Source organism: Mesoplodon densirostris, chromosome 1, assembly GCF_025265405.1.
Source record: "Mesoplodon densirostris isolate mMesDen1 chromosome 1, mMesDen1 primary haplotype, whole genome shotgun sequence".
Classification (NCBI taxonomy): domain Eukaryota; kingdom Metazoa; phylum Chordata; class Mammalia; order Artiodactyla; family Ziphiidae; genus Mesoplodon; species Mesoplodon densirostris.
The window spans coordinates 36,254,591-36,275,010 of NC_082661.1; the positions used below are offsets into that span (position 1 = coordinate 36,254,591).

The 20,420-nt window shown below is 39.6% G+C and overlaps 1 protein-coding gene across 1 annotated transcript in view; it reads right to left on the bottom strand.

Annotated features, from left to right (window-relative positions):
* The window catches only part of BTAF1 (B-TFIID TATA-box binding protein associated factor 1), a 95,006-nt gene extending 80,974 nt beyond the window's left edge, over positions 1–14,032 (bottom strand). The window contains exons 1-2 of the mRNA XM_060102021.1: positions 13,731–14,032; positions 1,732–1,855 (exon numbers count right to left, since the gene is read on the bottom strand). Coding sequence (XP_059958004.1) covers positions 1,732–1,855; positions 13,731–13,744 — 138 coding nt within the window. The 5' untranslated portion in view covers positions 13,745–14,032. The remainder of the gene's footprint in view (positions 1–1,731; positions 1,856–13,730) is intronic.
* Positions 14,033–20,420: the final 6,388 nt, after the last annotated feature.

Here is a 20,420-nt window from a genome sequence, read left to right on the forward strand (position 1 = left end):
CAGGCCAAAAAGTGGAAACAACCAAGATGTCCATCAACTGATGAAGAGATAAATAAAATGTGCTATATCCATACAGCATTATCCATATCCATACAGTGGAACAATATTTGGCGATAAAAAAGAATAAAACAAAACATGCTACAATATGAATGAACCCTAAAAATAATACTTTAAGTGAAAAAACCAATCACAAAAGGTCACACATTTATATAAAATGTTCAAAACAAGCAAATCTATAGACAGAGGGTAGATTAGGGGTTGCCTAGGACTGGCTATGGGAGGGGGAGTGACGGAGAGTGACTGGTAATAGGCATGAAGTTTCTTTTGGGGGTGATAGAAATGTTTTAAAAGTAGATGGTGGTGATGGTTGCACATATCTGTGAATATGGTAAAAATCACTGAATTGTACATTTTATCTGGGTGAATTGTATGGTATGTAAATTATATTTCAATAAAGCTGTTTTTAAAAAAATAAAACCAAAGGCAATAGGAAAACACGAGGACAGAGAGGGCATAGGAGGTGAGAAGGTGCTAAAAACAAACTTTGCCTCTTTTGGAATTAGTTGATGGCAGCCATATGGTGGGGTCTGAGTTAAGAAGACCAGAACTCACTTGGAAGTCTGGAAACCTTTTCTCAGTTCAGCACAAGTTAGTCTTGTTCATTGTCTCTAGTTTCAGCTCATTTAGTCCTCCATCTCTTCCCTCGGGATGAGAAAAAATGGATATACCTCTCTATCCCCACACCTTTCACGTGAGTATGGTATTGCCTAATACGCACCCTTCTCCATTCTGAGAATATGGAGCCTGTAGATGTCAAATCACTATCTCTTCATCGACATCTTGGTTAGAAAGTTATGATAGTATCTAAGTGGGAAGTGCGTTGGAATGAGAGTCGCTGTTAGCCCCTATGACAGGAACAATAGAGTGCAGGTTTGTGTATGATGACAAAGGGCTTAGAACTCCTACTCATAGGAAGCAGGGAGGGACAAATCAGAATGAAAGGATGAGATAAGACTGGTGGGAACAGGGATATACTGAGTCTTCCAATATCTGGGCTATCATACTGCTTCCCACCTTATCCTCTATCCACCGCTCCCACCCCCCTAAACACAGATACAAAGCACTCCTGTTTTTACTTTGCATGCCAGAGAATTAAATACATGGAATTTGCTGCTTACTATCATACAGTCACACTTCCACAAGCCCACAGAGTTCAGTAAAAATAAAGCATTGCTTAGGGAAAGAACATGGGCTAGGATTATGAAAATACTTATCCACCAAAGCAGAAAGCCTCCACTTTCAAAGAGCTAATAACTAAGAATGTAACAACTAGCCTCTCATATACTTCCACCATTACCCATGAGTACTCATCCATTTGAAGATTGCCAACTAGTATAATTATTAGCTGCTAAGAACAAGTTAGACCACTAAAAAACTAGATTAACAACTTACTTTGTTACCAAATTGGATCAGATTCAAATTTGTGCCACAGGCCAAAGTTTCTATATTGTCAAACAAACTTGACGCAAAAAACAAAATATTTTAAACCTTGTGACAAACAAAAATGGCAAAAATTTTAAAATATTTGGAGAAATATTGAGATATTTAATGGAATTTGAAGACCACAAAGTGTCACTAATAAGACAATTTCTTTCTCTACTTTTATGTTCCTGCCCATGGATAAATTTCTACAATTGTATTATACTAAAAGAAAAAAAAAAGAGTTCTTACTTTAGATAAGAGATTATTTAGTTCGTGGGGATGAAGCTTCACCACTTCTCCAAGTTGCTGTGCAGCAGCTTTTCTTGTAACTGGAGTAGTGCCAGTATCCAGTAAGATAAAAAGACGGTCAAGCCTAAAATAACAAAAATATAATGCTTATTCTGAAATGTTTCTTCATATGTATAAGTCTGAGTCAGTAAATGTACATATTAAACACCTATGAAGAAAGATTTATGGTAGGGTCACAGGAGATAATCTAACCTCTACTCATAAGGAACTTGCTATGGAGGTGGAGTGAATGGGTAAGGCAAATACACAATTAGAATATGGGGTTAAATACAGGTATTGTACATGCATGGACACATACAATAAGACACATGTCAGAAAAGATGTACAAAGTGCTTTGAGGAGTGGGAATGGAGGCAACAAACACTACATCCCCAACTGTATAATACTGAGAAGGCTTTCTAAAAGAAATGGTGTATGAGCTGGACCTTAATGGTAGAAAAAAATTTCAATACTGGTGGAGATGAGGTGGTAAAAAGGAAAAGGGGGAGAAACATCTGGAAGAGGGAATAAGAAGAGAACAGCAATAAAAGGAGACTATATTTAGGGAAGTGAGTAAAACAGCCTGGTTGTAATTCAGGGTACACTTAAGAGAACAGTGGAAGATTCAGCTAATATTGTGGAGACCCTTGAATTATAGCTCAGCCATGAAAGTCTTGGGTCAAGAAAGTGATGGGACTGGAGCTATGCTTTAGAAAGATTAGTCTGGCAGCAGTGTGAAGCATGAAGTAAAATGGAAGGAAAGTTCTTTTAGAGAACTTTCAGACCTGAACTACAATCTAAGACTAGAAAGAAGTTGGGGAAAACGCTGCAGAAGTAAAACACCACGGTATAGTAATTCCATGAAATGTCAAGGAAATGAAAGGATTCTGAGACTCTGAATTTTAGAAATGAAGATATCATTAAAAGATATGGGAATAACTAGTGGAAGAAATGTTATTGAGAAAAGATGACAAGTTTATTAGTGGCAGGGACAGGAAAGCTGGGGGAGACCAAAAAGGATAGTTGAAATAGAGATCTGACGGTCAGGAGAAATTCGAGATGAAAGGTATATAGATATATGAGTCATTCGTATAGAAGTGACAGATACAGCAATAAGATCTCTGAGGAAAGAGTTTGTAAAGATAAATAGCATAATGGGACAAATTCCAGAGCCACAGCCCCACAATTCAAATCCCAGTTCTGCCACTTATCCAACAAACGGTTTGGATTAAAACCACAATGCCTTATACCTGGAATAAGTGGGGAGAAATGGAAAACTGTGTCCCTTTGTTTCTGAGATACAGGAAAATCCTAAGATTTTAAAAAGGCAAAGAAACCAGTAACTACCACCAGCTGTCCACATGGTAGAAGATCTAGCCCTTCCACCACAGTACTCACCAGGCTCAATGAGGTAAATGGATGCCACAGGTAATGAAAGGAAGGCGGCTTCATATCCAGAATAAATGGGTACTTTAAACAAGATGAAGGGTGAAAAGGGGCAAGGTTATATTAATTGTGCCCAATCCTATATGAGGGGAGATTTAGAGAATACACCTTTAAATGTCATCTAATGAGGAAAAGAAAGCAAGCAAGGTCCCAAAGTTAAGCGTGAGCATTAAGTATTAATAAACTGCAAAGAGGCTCATATTTTACTTCTGGGATTATTTTTCTTTCACAAAGAGCTAAAAAATTAGAAAGCAAAGCTCTAAAAACCTTTTACGAGAAAATATAAAGCTGTAAGGGGGCAAATGAAACAAGCAGGGTTCTTCCTTCTCTTCTTACTTTTTCTTTTCGAAGGGGCAGTATTTATAAAACTAGCCAGTCACTGATAAGCACAAAATCACTGTAACTGGTAAAAAATATATATATAACTAAAATAGATCTTTTTCAGTCAAGAAGGCTAAGGGTACTATGAAAACTTTTCAACTGCTTCAGAACAAAACACTAAGAGGCGAGGTTCAAATTTTACAGTTAAGGGTATGTGTAAGAAGAACATAGTTCAAGAAAAATATTTGAGGTAATTAAAGCCAGTGAAATAAAGGGGAAAAAAAGAGTAATACAACACATTTTTTCTTCCAATATACTGAATGGCACACAGAGTGATTTTATAGAAATTATTTCTAAAAAACATGCAAAAATCAATTTATTTTATACACTGTGCATAAACACACCCCACCTTTTGACACAATATTTCTCCTTATCTATTCAAGGCTATCTAAATACTTGTCTTTACCCATTCATTCTTCAGGCCTTGCTACAGGATTTGGTGAACAGTGACTCACAGATAATGGGACAAAAGGGAGAAAAAAAAATTTTCTGACAGCTGGTTTTCTTAAAGTTCTAACACTAAGTCAGACCCCAAATCCCTTCCCCATAAAATGACTTTCCTTATACATCCCATACATAACCCTAAGAATGCTCTTTGACGTATTTTCATCTTTGTAACTGATTATGATGTTAAAGTTACTGAAACTCTCTCTGAACCTTCACAATAAATAAATGCCTATTTCCATGACTCTGATTTTGGATGCCTCTGCTCAATGAAATTTGCAAAAAGAAATTTTAAATAACCTATAAACAACTTTCTATCAAGGCAAATATTCATTTTAAATCTATATTCTATGGCAGGCAAAATTATCAAAGATTAAATGTTTTATTATAAAGATTATGTCTTAGGTCAAATTCATGCAACAGTGGACTTATATTTGCATATGATGCATGCATTCTTTATAACAATATTGGGCTCTCTTGTATATGTACAGTTCACATAAATCCAGGACTTTCTTACAAGAAAACAGTGGTAAAATGGTAAAACAAACTAGATAGGAAGTTAGGAGACAAAGCACTACTTTTGTCACTTGTTAGAAGACTTAGAGAAGCTCACTTAACTTTGCTTAACCTCTTATTTGGTAGGGTTAAACTAGATTTAGCCATATTTTATAGCTTCACATCATTGCATTTGTTCTAATAGGGTTTTTTTTTTTCCTTTATATACCACAGTGTTTGTCATATCTTTGAGTTATTTGATGCAAAGTTCCCTAGACTGCACCTCTGGAAAGACTTCAACTACTTCATAATTCCCTTTTTTTTCTGGCTATGCTGGGTCTTTGTTGCTTCACACTGGCTTTCTCTAGTTGCGGCAAGCAGGGGCTACTCTTCATTGTGGTGCGCGGGCATCTCATTGCAGTGGCTTCTCTTGTTGCAGAGCAAGGGCTCTAGGCACACAGGCTTCAGTAGTCGTGATGAGCGGGCTCAGTAGTTGCAGCGCACGGGCTTAGTTGTCCTGCAGCGTGTGGGATCTTCTGGACCCGGGATAGAACCCGTGTCCCCTGCATTGGCAGACGGATTCTTAACCACTGGACCACCAGGGAAGTCCCCATAATTCCTTTTTTGATGATGGAGTTTCTGCTTTTGTGACTAAAAGCAAAGCTGGCTGCAAAATGAACACTCTAAGGAAGTGACAATACTAACCTGTTTATAAATCCATGTGTAAAAAGTTAAAATAAAATTGACAGTTTTCCCCAATCATTTCCACTTTCCTCAAGTCCCAGTTGCCACTCCCTATTCCTTAAAAAGGAATGGACTGAGTAGATATCTAGATTATGGAACAAGAATTATCTCGTTCTCTACTCATTACCTCTAAAGGTCTTTACATTTATCCTCTTTCAATTTCAGATGAAAAGCCAATCCTCTCTTCTTCAAGACTTACATAAAGTCCCGCTACTTTTTTTTTTTTACCATCTCCTTCTACCCTCATTCAATTATCCTTTCTCCAATATCTTAAATCACTGCCTTAGTAATCTATTCCCTTCTATCTTCAAATATCCAGAGGTCCATCTTTAATGAGAAGATAAACTGCTTGACTTCCATCTTCTAGAACACTTTCTTTTTGCTGCCAAGCATCTTGAACAAGTACTTAAAATCACTTCTTTTATCTCCTCACCATACACAATTTAATCCCTATAAATCAAGTTTCTATCCTTCTACTACTAAAATAGCACACCTGAAGGTCACCAATGAACTTCTAAGCTCTAAATCTAATGGGTTTTTTTTTTTGTAAATCCAATTTTCATGACTCTTCTATGACATGTGATTTCAGCAAGTACCCCATTCTTAAAATATTTTCCTTCCTAAGTTTTCACAACATTCTGTTACCCTGTTCTTCTCTGAACTCTTAATTCTTTCTGTGGTTTCCCTACTCTTAACACTCTTTTTTTTTTTTTTTTTTTTGCAGTACGCGGGCCTCTCACTGTTGTGGCCTCTCCTGTTGCGGAGCACAGGCTCCGGATGCGCAGGTTCAGCGGCCATGGCTCACGGGCCCAGCCGCTCCGTGGCATGTGGGATCTTCCCGGACCGCGGCACGAACCCGTGTCCCCTGCATCGGCAGGTGGACTCTCAACCACTGCGCCACCAGGGGAGCCCTCTTAACACTCTTAATATGAACATTCTCCTAGATTCAATCCTTGGCTGCCCATCTCTCACCCATTTCTCCTGTAGGAAACTGTAATTTGTTTAAACTATAACACAGTAAAAATAATCCCCAAACCTAGCCCATATGGGAGCTCCAGTGCCACACTTTCAACTGCCTGATGAGCATAACTCCACACTAATGTGATCTCATTGCTAAACTTACTTCCTAAAGCACTCTCTGATCAAATTATTACCTTACTCTAAAACTTTCATTGGCTCACCCTTACCTACTAGATAGCAATCAAAAACAAAAAAGTATCTCCCAAACAGGGTCCATTTTGGTTTCCACAATTTTGTCTACCCTGTTTCCTCTACTTGGAATGTCTTTCTTGGTCCAATTCTTCAGCTAGCTCCCACCCATCAAGATTCAGTTCAAGTCCTTTACCTTCTTGAAACCATCTCAGACTACTATACTATTACATCCTCTTCTAAAATCCACAGGGATTCCCATCTTAAATAACCATTTTGGCATTTATTATGCATTTTTTGGCATTATTATGAATTCTTGTGTCTTTACATTAATTTGTCACATGTTGTCTTATGCTCGTTAGGCTTCACTTTCTTCAATGATTCTTTTTGTCCCCCACAATACTTTGCAGTGTCTTTGCACAGTAGTCAACTATTTGTTGAATACTTGGTATTTACTGTAATTAAAATTATAGATAAAGAAAAGTTCAAGTTTCTTGGGGACAGGTTTAAGCACCATTTTTAAGCAAAGAAAGAGGGTGCTATATTACAATTTTTTTTGCTTCCTTCAAGAAATATCCTTCATCTGTCATAGCTATATTACATAAAAACAAGTTATAAAAATAACAGAAGTGATGCTAAGGCAATGTTTCAGTAAGTGAAAAGATGAACACAGCAGTACTTCAGCAATCTGAACATCATGGCAATTACACTTGCTCCAAAGAGCAAGACGAAAAAGACCGTGCAGTAGGCACTGTATTCCTTCAATGATTTCTACCCTTCCTAAACTTTCCTTTAGTCCTCTGCTACCCAGCTTCATTAGAACTGTATCCTGCTCAAAGACCTTCGACTCCTCTCTAACCTAATGCTGACTCTGCCTCACAACCACACAGCTCCTCCTGCTTTCTTCAAAGTCTTTTATCCCGATGCCACGTCATGTCAGCTCTGCTCCCTCACCAGCCAACTGCCCTGAGGGGAGCAGATCGGCTCACCCTCTCATCCAATTCCAGGCTTGTTTATTCTCACATCTCCCACCTTTTGATGGCCAAATATGCCTCCCTGAATAGAGGAATGGGGACCCAAGAATGCTTCTTTAGTCCTCTAGACTCAAAGCCCCTTTTGGAGTTCTCCATTCCTCTCTCCAGGACAACAGATTAGATGCCACACAAAAGGAAGAACAAAGGGATGTGCAGACCAGGATCTCACAAGAGGGCAATCTGACCTATTACTCCAAGATAGCCAGCTATGAGGCAAGCAGGGTAAGCATCAGCGCCAGGCCACAATGGAAAAGGCTGGTATAATGAACTGGTAGGGGACAGGAAAGGGCATGAGACAGAGTATTATGTTGGAGAGCAGACAGGGCCCTTGATGAGGGAGAGGTCTGAAGGCTAGGTGATCAACAGAAAAAGGAAGTTAAAAGAAGGGTTGACTGAGGGAACACAGTACTTACCACGATACTTCTTTTGACTAAACCTTATGTTGCATAACAGCTAATAGAAAAAATGACATTCTTCATTCGCCGAAGGATAGACAGATGGAGGAGAAAGAGGTAACAGATGTCAAGCTGAATGGAAGGTACCAAAAACTGTAGATGAATAATTTTAATAAAACATAAGGCAATTATATTTGACAGTATCCACTGGTTATGAATCTACTGATGATGATAATCTGGCCCATTTTCAATTTGGATTTTAATTCACAGAAATAACTATAAAAGATATGATTCATGTTTATTTTACAAACCTGTGATTTCAGAAAACTGCTCTAAAGACTGCCTAGAGGGAAGAGGGAATGGGAAGACGTGTGTGGGATTAAGAGACACAAACTACTATGTACAAAATAAATAAGCAACAAGGATACATTGTACAGCACATAATAACTTTAAATGATGTATAACTTATAAAATACTGAATCACGATGTTGTACCCCTGAAACCAATACAGTGTTGAAAATTAATTATACTTCAATTTTTAAAAAAATGTGGTTAAAAAAAAAAGACTGCCTAGAAAAAGGAAAGTACGTGGGAGTTTGTAGAGGTTATGCTGGCAATTGCAATCTAACTTCAGCTGTTCGCATTATGGTAATTCATAAAGTAAAAATATAAAAAGAAATCATATGCATTTTGAACTATAAAATGTGTCCTAGATTACTACTTCATCATTAATAAACATATATATATATTGCATTTCCACTCCTAAGCCATTTGAGGATGAAAAAAAAGTATAAGATATAACTTCCTCAATCTACTTCCAATCTCAATATTCTCAGAATAAATTTAAACACTCTGAAAATTTATGGAAGGTCTACTGGCAGAATACCTCACACGGATGGCTTTGTAATCTTAACTAAAAGGGATTGGTCAGTGAAGTTTGTCCATTTTGTCATACATTTTTTACATTTACTATTTGAAGTTTTACTTTTCTGTGTTACTTAGGGAATAAGAAACTAAATAGCTGATATGAACACTGTACTTAGTCCTACATAATATCATCAAGCAAGGAAGTTATGGTCAAAAGAAACAACTTCCAAGAATTGTCTAGACTGATGTTTTAAAATGTATGCCTTCTAGTTCCTACTGTGGGTTATTTGAAACTATGTTAACGTTATGTTTTTTAAACAAGAAAGTAGATTAATTTGAAATACAACATAGGACACTAAGAACAAATATGAAGATGTGAAACCACACCAAAGCCAGGTGCAAGGGCAGGTGCATGCTAGATAATTTACATTCCCCCCACTCCCACTCTAGAACACAAACTCCATGAGAATGGGAACTCCATTTTTGTTCTTTGCTGTATCTCCAGCACCTAGAACATAAAAAGCACTCTGTAAATACTAGTTAAATGAGTGCTGAAAAAGGACAACCAAGTTGTGCTATGTCCTTCAGGCCATGTTTTTTTCTAATCTCCACCTCCTGCATGACTTTATCTTAAAGACAAAATCTAGGTTTTGCAGGAAAAATATCTGTGGTTTTAAAACGTCATTTGAAATTATACACTTCAAAATGGTGAATTTTGTTATGTGTATAGTACTTTGAGAAATCAACTAAAACAGCGAGGAATTTACCACAGGGATTAAAATGGATACACTTATATAATGCCTCCTCCACCTTTCCTAGCTTTTTGTCCCTACATTTTTTAAATAACAAAATATTTGATATAATTCAATTTACAACAGTGCCTTCTGTCAATCTTATAATGGATAGAAATTAGCAATAATGGAGAAATAGGCCTAACAAACATAAGCAGCCTGTGCTGTCCTATAGATAAGATTATTTTAGCATTTTCCCTGTCAAGAGCAAGGACCCACTGTAATTTGCCCCCGCATCATGAAACCTCTTTTTACTTGGCAGAACAGGCCATTGAAACAATGTTTATCTGAAGTATCAGCAATGCAGAGAGAGAATTATCAAAACTGAGTAAAGTTCTGCTCACATGTAGCAATTTGTTTCTTCCATAAGAGGGTGTGTTCCCTTTTTTCCCCTGAATCTTTTCTGAACACGGCATCATTTTTAAATGCAAAGAATATGTGTCACAGACTTAAGGCACGACTTCTAAAACAGTCAAGTCATAATTACCGTCTCGACATTTTAGACATGAACTTTATAGCAGAGATCACTCAGGAAAAATTCTCTAAATTATATTTTTACATTTTCTCTATATGATGAAGGAAAAACTAAGTTCATAATAGCTAACAACAGTCAATCAATTGTGGCATAAACAGGCAAAGGTATTAAAAACACTCTTTTTTAAAAATCTGTATTAAGCCATGGAACCCAATATCATCATCACACACTTCACCCACACCTTCTGTAATAAGCATAAGTTTAAACAATCCCTCTAAGGTTCCCTCTACTATTGGTGACTCAACCCCAACTAGATGACAGATAATACAGGGAGAGAGGCTCTTGTGAGCCTCTACAAAACAGTATTCAAAGATTTAACAATTATAATTCAAACTGTTTGCAAACAACACTGAGAGCCTGTAATATATACTAATTTGTTTTTTTGCTGAGGTTGATTTTATGGGAGCAAGTCAAGTAGCCAGTGAGTGAGCTTGGCTGACCTTCTAGTATTCACATCTTAAGGGCAACATTGTTCTCCTACATGTGTATGCTCTTTTATTTAGGGTCTAAAGGAGTCATACATTTTTAAGTAGTATTTCACTGCATTTTATAGAGAATTTCAAATGCTATAATTGTATTTGCAATTTTAGAAAGTCACAAAGTTTTTTTGGGGGGGGTGTTTGTGGCAAGATTTAACTCATCCATGGATCAAGAGTTGACCATACATTTCACGATTTGCTACATTCTTATAATTCAAAGTACATTAAAACTAGGCCTTTACAAAACTAAGTGGGGTCTAAAAATTTTGATTGCACAAAATGCAGGGTTACATTATATCCAATTTGCATTATAAAAGACCATGCTATCACAGAATTGTACTAGGTTATAAACTTATAAAACTAGTTCTGACAATGTTTATTATATTTTTAAAATTATAATTCTGGCTAATAGTCAAAGCTATAAAGTTTTTCTCCCTCGGGGAAAACTGTAAAACTCAGAAGCACTCATTGAAAAACACCAGAAATACTCTACTATACATAAATTACAGAAAAATCATGAGAGGAATTAAAACAAGAAACAAAGCACTCACTTATTCCTTTTTTAAAAAATGTATTGAGCACCTACCAGGAACGAGGCACTCTCCCGGGGATAGAAAGATCAAAGACATTCCCTTCTCTCACAGAGCTGATGCTCAAGCAGGGGAGAGAACAATTAAACAATCACTTACAAAGTATGATAAATATGACTGATAGGAGTACACGTTGGTGCAAAGAGCTCAGATGAAGGAAAACCAGAGAAGGTTTCCCAAACAAAGTGATATATGTATAGGCTTAGGGTTTAGACCTAAAAACTAAGGTTGGAATTAGCCAGACTTGGGGGGAAGTGGGGGAGGTAGGAAAAATGTTCCAGAGATAAAGACTTGCAGGTGAGAACAAAGATTCAGAATGAAGGGGAGTGGAGAAGAGAGAGAGAGATGCAGAGAACCTGAGACAAGATGAAGCTTAAAAAGGTAAAGTAGGAACCAGATCACAAATGATCTGGTAAGATGTGTTTGTTACGCAATGTGGCCTTTATCTTAAGGCAACAGAAAACTAAATGGTTTTAAGCAGAAAAAAGGCCATATTAAAATTAGCATATTACGGGCTTCCCTGGTGGCGCAGTGGTTGAGAGTCCACCTGCCGATTCAGGGGACACGGGTTCGTGCCCCGGTCCGGGAAGATCCCACATGCCGCGGAGCGCTGGGCCCGTGAGCCATGGCCACTGAGCCTGCGCGCCCGGAGCCTGTGCTCCACAACGGGAGAGGCCACAACAGTGAGAGGCCCGCGCACCGCAAAAAAAAAAAAAAAAAAAAAAAAAAAAAATAGCATATTAGCAAACAATAATATAACTGAAATGAAGTATAAATTAGAAAGAGATGCCATGGGAGGCAGGAAGAGCAGAGTGGCTGCTGTTACAGGTATCTCGGATTAGAGATGATGGTGGTATGGAGGAGGACTGTGGTAATTCGTATGGAAAAAAAAAGACTGGCCAGAGAAAGATTAGAAAGGTTGAACTGACAAGGTTGGATGTGGGGACTAGCTAGATTGGGGGAAAGGAAGGGAGACCAAAGTCAAATATTATTCCTAGATTTCTGGATCTTGCAATCTGAACTTAATATTTCCCTTCTATTGGAAATACTTACAAGGTTCTAAAAATATTACAGTTTCTTTTCAGTTACACACATTGATATAAACAGTGCAAAAAATATTTTAGATTTGGTTCTAGCAAATATGATTTTTATCTCTTGAGCCATCTTCCACCTTTTCTACAATAAAGTATTAAAATGAGTCTGTATTCCACACCAAAAGGAAAAAGGAAATTTAGTTAATAAAGATAGGTGCTCAGTGCATGGAGAAAGCCAGCTTGATATTAAAGCTTGCTATCCAAAGTGAATCCTCAGATGAAAAAGTCAAGGACTGACAGTATCCCCAAACCAGAAAGTGTCTCAAAAGTGTTTTCTGTGAACCTATTATATTACCAAAATAAGCACAGGACTAGCTCTTTAATAAGACCATGACAGGCTTTCCTTTTACAGTAGAATTTGATAGAATTTTGGCAAGCTAAATAAAAAAGATCTATGGAAAAAAAGAGCACCACCCTTTGAAATCCAATGTCAAGAACAAAAAGCACTTGCTTTCAAAACTCACTCATTCATTCAGAAGTTCAGGTGCTCTAAACTTCTGTAAATATATTAACATTGGCCAAGCAGATTAGGCGCTCTTTAATCTTTCATTTTGTCTGTATAAAACTATAACCAATACTGTGAACATATACCGTCGACTCAGGAACGAAATTTCAAGAGCTACTCATTTCCTTAAACGTTGTACCACCTTATAAACAGAATACCATATTAAGTTTGTATATCAATGTATTTATAATGTATATATTTATATATTCATATGGTGGGCGACTATCCCCCACTTACAAACACACATGTCCACTAACTTCAAGCCTCTGACAAAATGTACTCCCCCCACTCTCTCATATTGGAGGAAAGGAGAACTTTCCTTCTATAGCTAAACAAATAAATGTCTTGCTGGTCTTTCTACAGTTTCCTATCGATGGGCATCGCTTTAAACTAGTGTAAGACTCGCGATACATCTTTCACGCCTTAGTTGAGAAAAATGATGCTAATACAATAATTTGCTAAAGATTACAGTGCTGACGACTGAATGTGTACTGTCAAACAAAGGGAAGAATTATACTATAATGTAAGGAAAAAGTCCTCAGGAAAGAACATATCCCTAAAGCCGTAAACACAAGATTTTAACATAATTAGAAGGTCACGTAGATAATATTAACTCAAAATCTCCCCGACTTCGACAGTTGCTACCAAGTTTTCCCGTGAAATGGAGGTTAGGGATCGGCCTTAAAATGCTCAGAAAGAGAAGAGACTCTCCTAGAACTGAAAGGGGGAAGAGAAACCAGAGAAGAGAAACATGGTGAGGAAAGAGAAAAACTAGCCCTAACGCGCCAAAGGGTCTATTCAACAACAAAAAAGACATTTTTGAACCGATTTACGAGGGGTAACCCGAGCCCAAACCCCCGCAGACCGAGGGGCGAACCGCGGAGTCTGGGGAGGAAGGCGCCCAAGCCCAGTGACAATGGGAACCGTTCCTTTCTAAGAGTGGGGGCTCCGAGAGGAGACCGTGCCTCGCCCGGGCCGCCTTCCCGTCCGCTCGGGAGAAGCTAGACCCACCTGGAGACCGCCATGGCCGGGCGCCGGCGGTTCGGAGCTCCCCGCGAGCGACGCGCCGCGCTGCCGAGGCGCTAGTTTCCAGGGAGCGGAGCGGCACAGGCCCAGGCCACGGAGCAGACAGGAGCGGCCGGTGCAGCGCAGGATGTCCCGGCGCGGGCCCTCGGGCATCTGCCCCGCCGCCTACCAGGGCTCGTCCCTGCCGCGGCCCGGGAGCAGGGGTCTGAGACGGCGGCTGAGGCAGCAGTCCTCCGACCCGCACGACTTCAAACCGGGTGCCCCCAACCCCGCTCTTTGCTGACGCAGGCGTCGGCACGCCGGACTGAGCGTCAGCGCGCCGGAAGTGACGCCCGCTCACCGCCAGGGGCTCAGCTCCGCCGCCGAGTAGGAGTATGAACCCTTATGGGGTGGCTGAACACGCCGCCAAAAAAAGCTGTCTTTGCTCATCTAGAGGGGGTCGGTAGTCTTCATACGAGGCGAGAGAGGAGAAATGAGTCTACTTATTTTCTAGGGAAGGAAAAGAAGCGATCTAGCCAAGGTTCTGGGGGTTAAAACCTTTGCTTCTAATTCCTCACTGCCCCGATCCCCATTTCACCAGACTGCTTCTAGAGAAAGCAGAATCCACAGGACCATAGCATGCTCTAGTCCAGGTGGCGATGCCAGTGGAAGGGGTGAAATCCAGCAAGATCTGCAACGGCACTGAAGACAGGGCTCGAATGTTTGCCATCTATCTGCCATATGTTCTGCCTAGGTATTGGAGGGAAGGTATTCTGTCAACCATTTTGCCATGTGTGATTTCTTAATTGCTTGTGTTGGTACCATGATTGTCCCAACCATATTTGAAAACTCTCAGCCATTTATTTATTTGCTTACGTGGCTGTTCAGTCGCTTAATTTATTAGGCTTTTAAACATTCTTCTGTCACCTAGTGCAGGCCCTTATCACCTTAAACTTGATTTTTTATGATAGTAGTCAAAGTAATATTTCTCCAGCTTCAACTGAGCCCATCTTAAAGGCCTCCAACAGATTAATCTTCATGAAACACTGCTTTCACCGTGTCACTCCTCTGCTTATAAAACTTATCCATTGGCTTCTCATTATCTGTAGAGGCTTTGCCTCAACCCCTGGGTCTTTTTCATCTATAAAATGAGGCTAATGAGAAGTACTATAGAAATAAAATGAGGTCATGTATCTAGAAAAGCTTACAAGAGTTTATAAAGCATAAAGGGAAAGAAACTAACTTAAGAACCTATGTGTTAGGCATTTGGCATGCATTATCTCATATAATTTGTAGGCCAACCCTGTAAAGTAAGTTTTAATCTTCATTTACAGGTGAGAAAACTAAGCTTAGGAAGGTTAAGTAATTTGCCCAAGATCCAAGCTACTAATAATATTTACTGTTCATTCTTAAACAAATATTAATTTGGCCCCTGCTCTATGCCAGACACTCTGCTCGGCACCGTTTTTTTTTTTTTTTTTTTTTTTTTTTTTTGCGATACGCGGGCCTCTCACTGTTGTGTCCTCTCCCGTTGCGGAGCACAGGCTCCGGACGCGCAGGCTCAGCGGCCATGGCTCACGGGCCCAGCCGCTCCGCGGCATGTTGGATCCTCCCGGACCGGGGCATGAACCCGTGTCCCCTGAATTGGCAGGCGGACTCTCAACCACTGCGCCACCAGGGAAGCCCTCGGCACTGTTTTATACTATTAGACAATATCTGATTAAGCTGATGTTCACACGTCTTCATATTTCACAGCCTCCTCCCACCTGCCTTCTCAGTTCATCTAACACCACTGAAACTAACAAGGAGGTACATTTACTGATTGTACACTACATTCATTTATTCAGCCAAAATTAAGTACTTACCGCATGCTAAACTCTATACTAGAGATTAGGGCTTCTAAAGAAACCAAAAACAGATAAGGTGCCCACTCTAGTTGAACTTACATTCTAATGGGAGGAAAGAGAGTGAACAGATAAACAAGAAAATATCATGTCTGTATGCTGTGGAAAGCAGAATGATGGGATAGAGAGGGTGATTAGAGACCCCAGACTGGGTGATTAGGGGGAAACAAAGAAGGAGCTTAATCTGAGGCCTGAAGGACAAGAGGGAGCCAGCTATGTGAAAACCTGGGGAGCCTTCCAGATAGGGGATACAACTAGTGTAAAAACCTAAGAGAAGCTGGCTATCTTGGGAGACAAGATGGGAGAGGTAGAAAGGGGCCATTGTAAGGTATTTGGATTTTAGTCAAGCAATAGAAAGTCATAGGAGGGTTTTAAGCATGTGAGTAAAATGATCTGATATACATTTAAAAAAATCTTACTCTTTAACATCCAAGAGGTAATTAGATACATAGTTCTAAAGGACATATAGAAGAAAAGAAAAGGCTGGTGTTACAGATTGGTAAGGCATAGTGTAATAATCAAATATATTGAAGTAGGACTGACTTGTTTTTAAATCCTTCCTCACCACACTTAACAATTGTGTGTCCAGGGAGTTGTATAACCTTTCTAAGCTTCAGCTGCTTCTGGGAAATGGGGACAATAATAGCACCTTATAGGGTTGTGGTAAGGATTAAATGATATAATGAATATAAAGCATTTAACCCAGTGACTGAAACTTTAAGCACTCAAAAACATTATTAACTACATTGAGTGTCCTTTTTGTTAACTATGCAACCTTAAGCAAATGACTTACCTTCTATGTCTCAATTTCCTCAGCTGTGAAATGGGGATAATATTAGTACTGGTACACAACCCTTATCTGAGACCCTGGCTAGAGATGGTTTTCTGAATTTAGAATTTTTTAGATTTTGAAAGGTAATCCAGTGCATATTATGTCACACCCTAGCAGCTTCTAGGGCAGCACCCCATAGTCAAGTACATTTATAGTTCTGCAGCAAAACATATGAATAGCCATACCAAGAGGACTAAATAAGAAACTCTAAATAGATGCATGGCAGTTTAGATCAGGTTTTGCTGCCAGGTGAATTTTTTTAAAGTATCATATTCAGACCATTTTCAATTCCAGAATTGTAAATAATGGATCATGAACCTGTACTTTGTAAAGTTGTTGTAAGGAGCAAATAGGTTGATACATGATACACTTAAGAAATACTAAGTGCTAAATAAATTGTAGCTATTATTATTATTTTTTTTTATCACCAGAAAGGTGGCTTCAAAAGTCAATGGCAGGGGGCTTCCCTGGTGGCGCAGTGGTTGAGAGTCCGCCTGCCGATGCAGGGGACACGGGTTCGTGCCCCGGGCTGGGAGGATCCCACGTGCCACAGAGCGGCTGGGCCCATGAGCCATGGCTGCTGAGCCTGCGCATCCGGAGCCTGTGCTCTGCAACGGGATGAAGCCACGACAGTGAGAGGTCTGTGTACCGCAAAAAAAAAAAAAAAAAAATCAATGGCAGGACTTCCCTGGTGGTGCAGTGGTTAAGAGTCCGCCTGCCAATGCAGGGGACACGGGTTCGAGCCCTGGTCCTGGAAAATCCCACATGCCGCGGAGCAACTAAGCCCGTGCGCCACAACTACTGAACCTGCGCTGTAGAGCCCACAAGCCATAACTACTGAGCCTGCGCTCTAGAGCCCTCATGCCACAGCTACTGAAGGCTGTGCACCTACAGCCTGTGCTCCGCAACAAGAGAAGCCACCACAATGAGAAGTCCGCGCACTGCAATGAAGAGTAGCCCCTGCTCGCTGCAACTAGAGAAAGCCTGCACACAGCAAAGAAGACCCAACACAGACAAAAAAAAAAAAAAAAAAAAAAAAACAACTATACCCAGTAGGGTGGCTATTATAAAACACACACATACACACACACACACACACACACGCAAGAGAGCAAACAAGAAAAGTAAATAACAGGGGCTTCCCTGGTGGCACAGTGGTTAAGAATCCACCTGCCAATGCAGAGGACACGGGTTCGAGCCCTGGTCCAGGAAGATCCCACATGCCGTGGAGCAACTAAGCCCATGCGCCACAACTACTAAGCCTGTGTCCTAGAGCCCACGAGCCACAACTACTGAGCCCGCGTGCCACAACTACTGAAGCCCACGCACCTAGAGCTCATGCTCCGCAAGGAGAGAAGCCACCTCAATGAGAAGCCTGTACAACACAACGATGAGTAGCCCCCGCTCGCCACAACTAGAGAAAGCCCACGCGCAGCAACGAAGACCCAACGCAGCCAAAAATAAATAAATAAATTTATATTTTTTAAAAAGTAAATAACAAGTAATGGCAAGGATCTGGAGAAATTGGGACCCTTGTGCACTGTTGGTTGGAATGTAAAATGGTGAAGCCACTATGGGAAACATTATGGAGGTTCCTCAAAAAGTTAAAAATAGCATATGATCCAGCAATTCCACTTTTGGGTATGTGCCCAAAACAACTGAAAGCAGCCGCGGAGCAACTAAGCATTTAACCACAACTACTGAGCCTGCGCTCTAGAGCCCACGAGCCACAACTACTGAACCCACGTGCCACAAGTACTGAAGCCCGCGTGCCTATGCTCCAGAACAAGAGAAGCCACCGCAATGAGAAGCCCAGGCACTGCAACAAAGAGTAGCCCCCACCCGCTGCAACTAGAGAAAGCCTGTGCACAGCAACAAAGACTCAATGCAGCCAAAAATAAAAAAATAAATAATAAAAATAATTTAAAAAAAGAACTGAAAGCAGAAACTCAAATATTTATACACACATATTCATAGCAGCATTGTTCAAAATAGCCAAAAGGTGGAAGCAACCCAAGTGTTCATCAACCGATGAATGCATAAACAAACTGTGCACTATACATACAATGGATTATTACTCAGCCTTAAGAAGGAAGGAAAATTTGACACATGCTACAACATAGATGAGACTTGAAGAAGTTATACTAAGTGAAATAAGCTAGTCACAAAAGGACAAATAATGTATGATTCCACTTATATGAGGTATCCAGAGTAGTCCGTTCAGGGAGACAAAAAGTAGAATGGTGGTTGCCAGGGGGTGGAGGAAGGGAGGAATGAGGAGTTATTGTTTAATGGGTACAGAGTTTCAGTTTTGGAAGAAGAAAAAAGTTCTGGAGCTGGATGGTGTAGATGGTTGCACAGCCACGTGTGAATGTACTTAATGTCACTGAATTGTACACCTAAAATTGTTAAAATGGTAAATTTGGGGGTGGGATGAATTGGGAGATTGGGATTGAAATCTATATACTACTGATACTATGTATAAAATAGATAACTAATGAGAACTTACTGTATAGCCCAGGGAACTCTACTCAGTGCTCTGTTGTGACCTAAATGGGAAGGAAATCCAAAAAAGAGAGGATATGTGTATACGTATAGCTGATTCAATTTGCTGTACAGCAGAAACTAACACAACATTGTAAATCAACTATACTCCAATAAAAGTTAATTTAAAAAACAAACAAAAAAATGGTACAACTTATGTGTATTTAACCACAACTTATAAAAAGTAACTTCTAGTAAGACGTTACCCCTTTCTGATATGGGCATAGCACATCTATGTGCCCTTATGTTTGTTCTGGGGGCAATGTTTTTGACAGAAAGCATTGTCTCGAATGTCTCCTTTAATAATTATGACTTTCCGGTAGCGAACTTTTTCACTGTAATTAGTGAAAAATGTCACAAGATGTCACTCTTTAGCTGAAAAACGATTCCAGTTTGGTTCAGTAGCCAATAACTATAAGTAATTCCAGAGCATCAGATAAAAGCCTGTATATAGTGCTTTGCTCATACAAAGACGGTTTTCTGGGAAAGAGAAGGTTTCCACCTGTGAAATGTATTAATAAGCTACTCTGTTCATGAAATTTATGTTAATATTTATTAACTTCATTGGTACTAATTGTTTTTCAGTATAAATTGAGTTGGTGTAATTAAGATATAACTAACTTTGTAAGTGATAGTGAAACACAAAGCTGAAATGTAAAGATCACTGATCATTGAAAGTCAGGTGGCTTTACCACTAAATGATGTGTGACATTGGGTAAGTCCTTTAATCTCTCTGAATTCACCAGAGTGGTAGAAACATCCTTTCTTAGGTCAATATACACTACCGTATATTTACTCTGTGCTAAAACATATTTAAGTACATTCTAATTCTAAAATATTTTGGTTTTTATAGTAGTAATCAAATTGTAACTGTTAAAATACAATACCAATGGGAGTTCAGTAATAGAAAATACTGCCCACAAGAAGACATTAGGAAATATAATGAGACTTCTTGATGTCCTGAGGGAGTATTTTAGGAAAATACTTTTATTAAACAATTATAGTCAGAGGTATAAACTCTTGAAATAAAAAAGATCACATTTATTACTGAGAACAGTTTTTAAAAGATAATGGAATATCCTAAAGTGTAAAAGAAAAATTGCTTTGTTTACCTGTAAAATTCTTAAGATTCAAGAACACATTAATTCTTAAAGATTAACCATTTGAATTGGTAATATTACACTATAATCAAAATAATTTTTTTTTTTTTTCGATACGCAGGCCTCTCACCGCTGTGGCCTCTCCCGCTGGGGAGCACAGGCTCCGGACTTGCAGGCTCAGCAGCCATGGCTCACAGGCCCAGCCGCTCCACGGCATGTGGGATCCTCCCGGACCGGGGCACGAAGCCGCGTCCCCTGCATCGGCAGGCGGACTCTCAACCACTGCGCCACCAGGGAAGCCCCAAAATAATTTTTT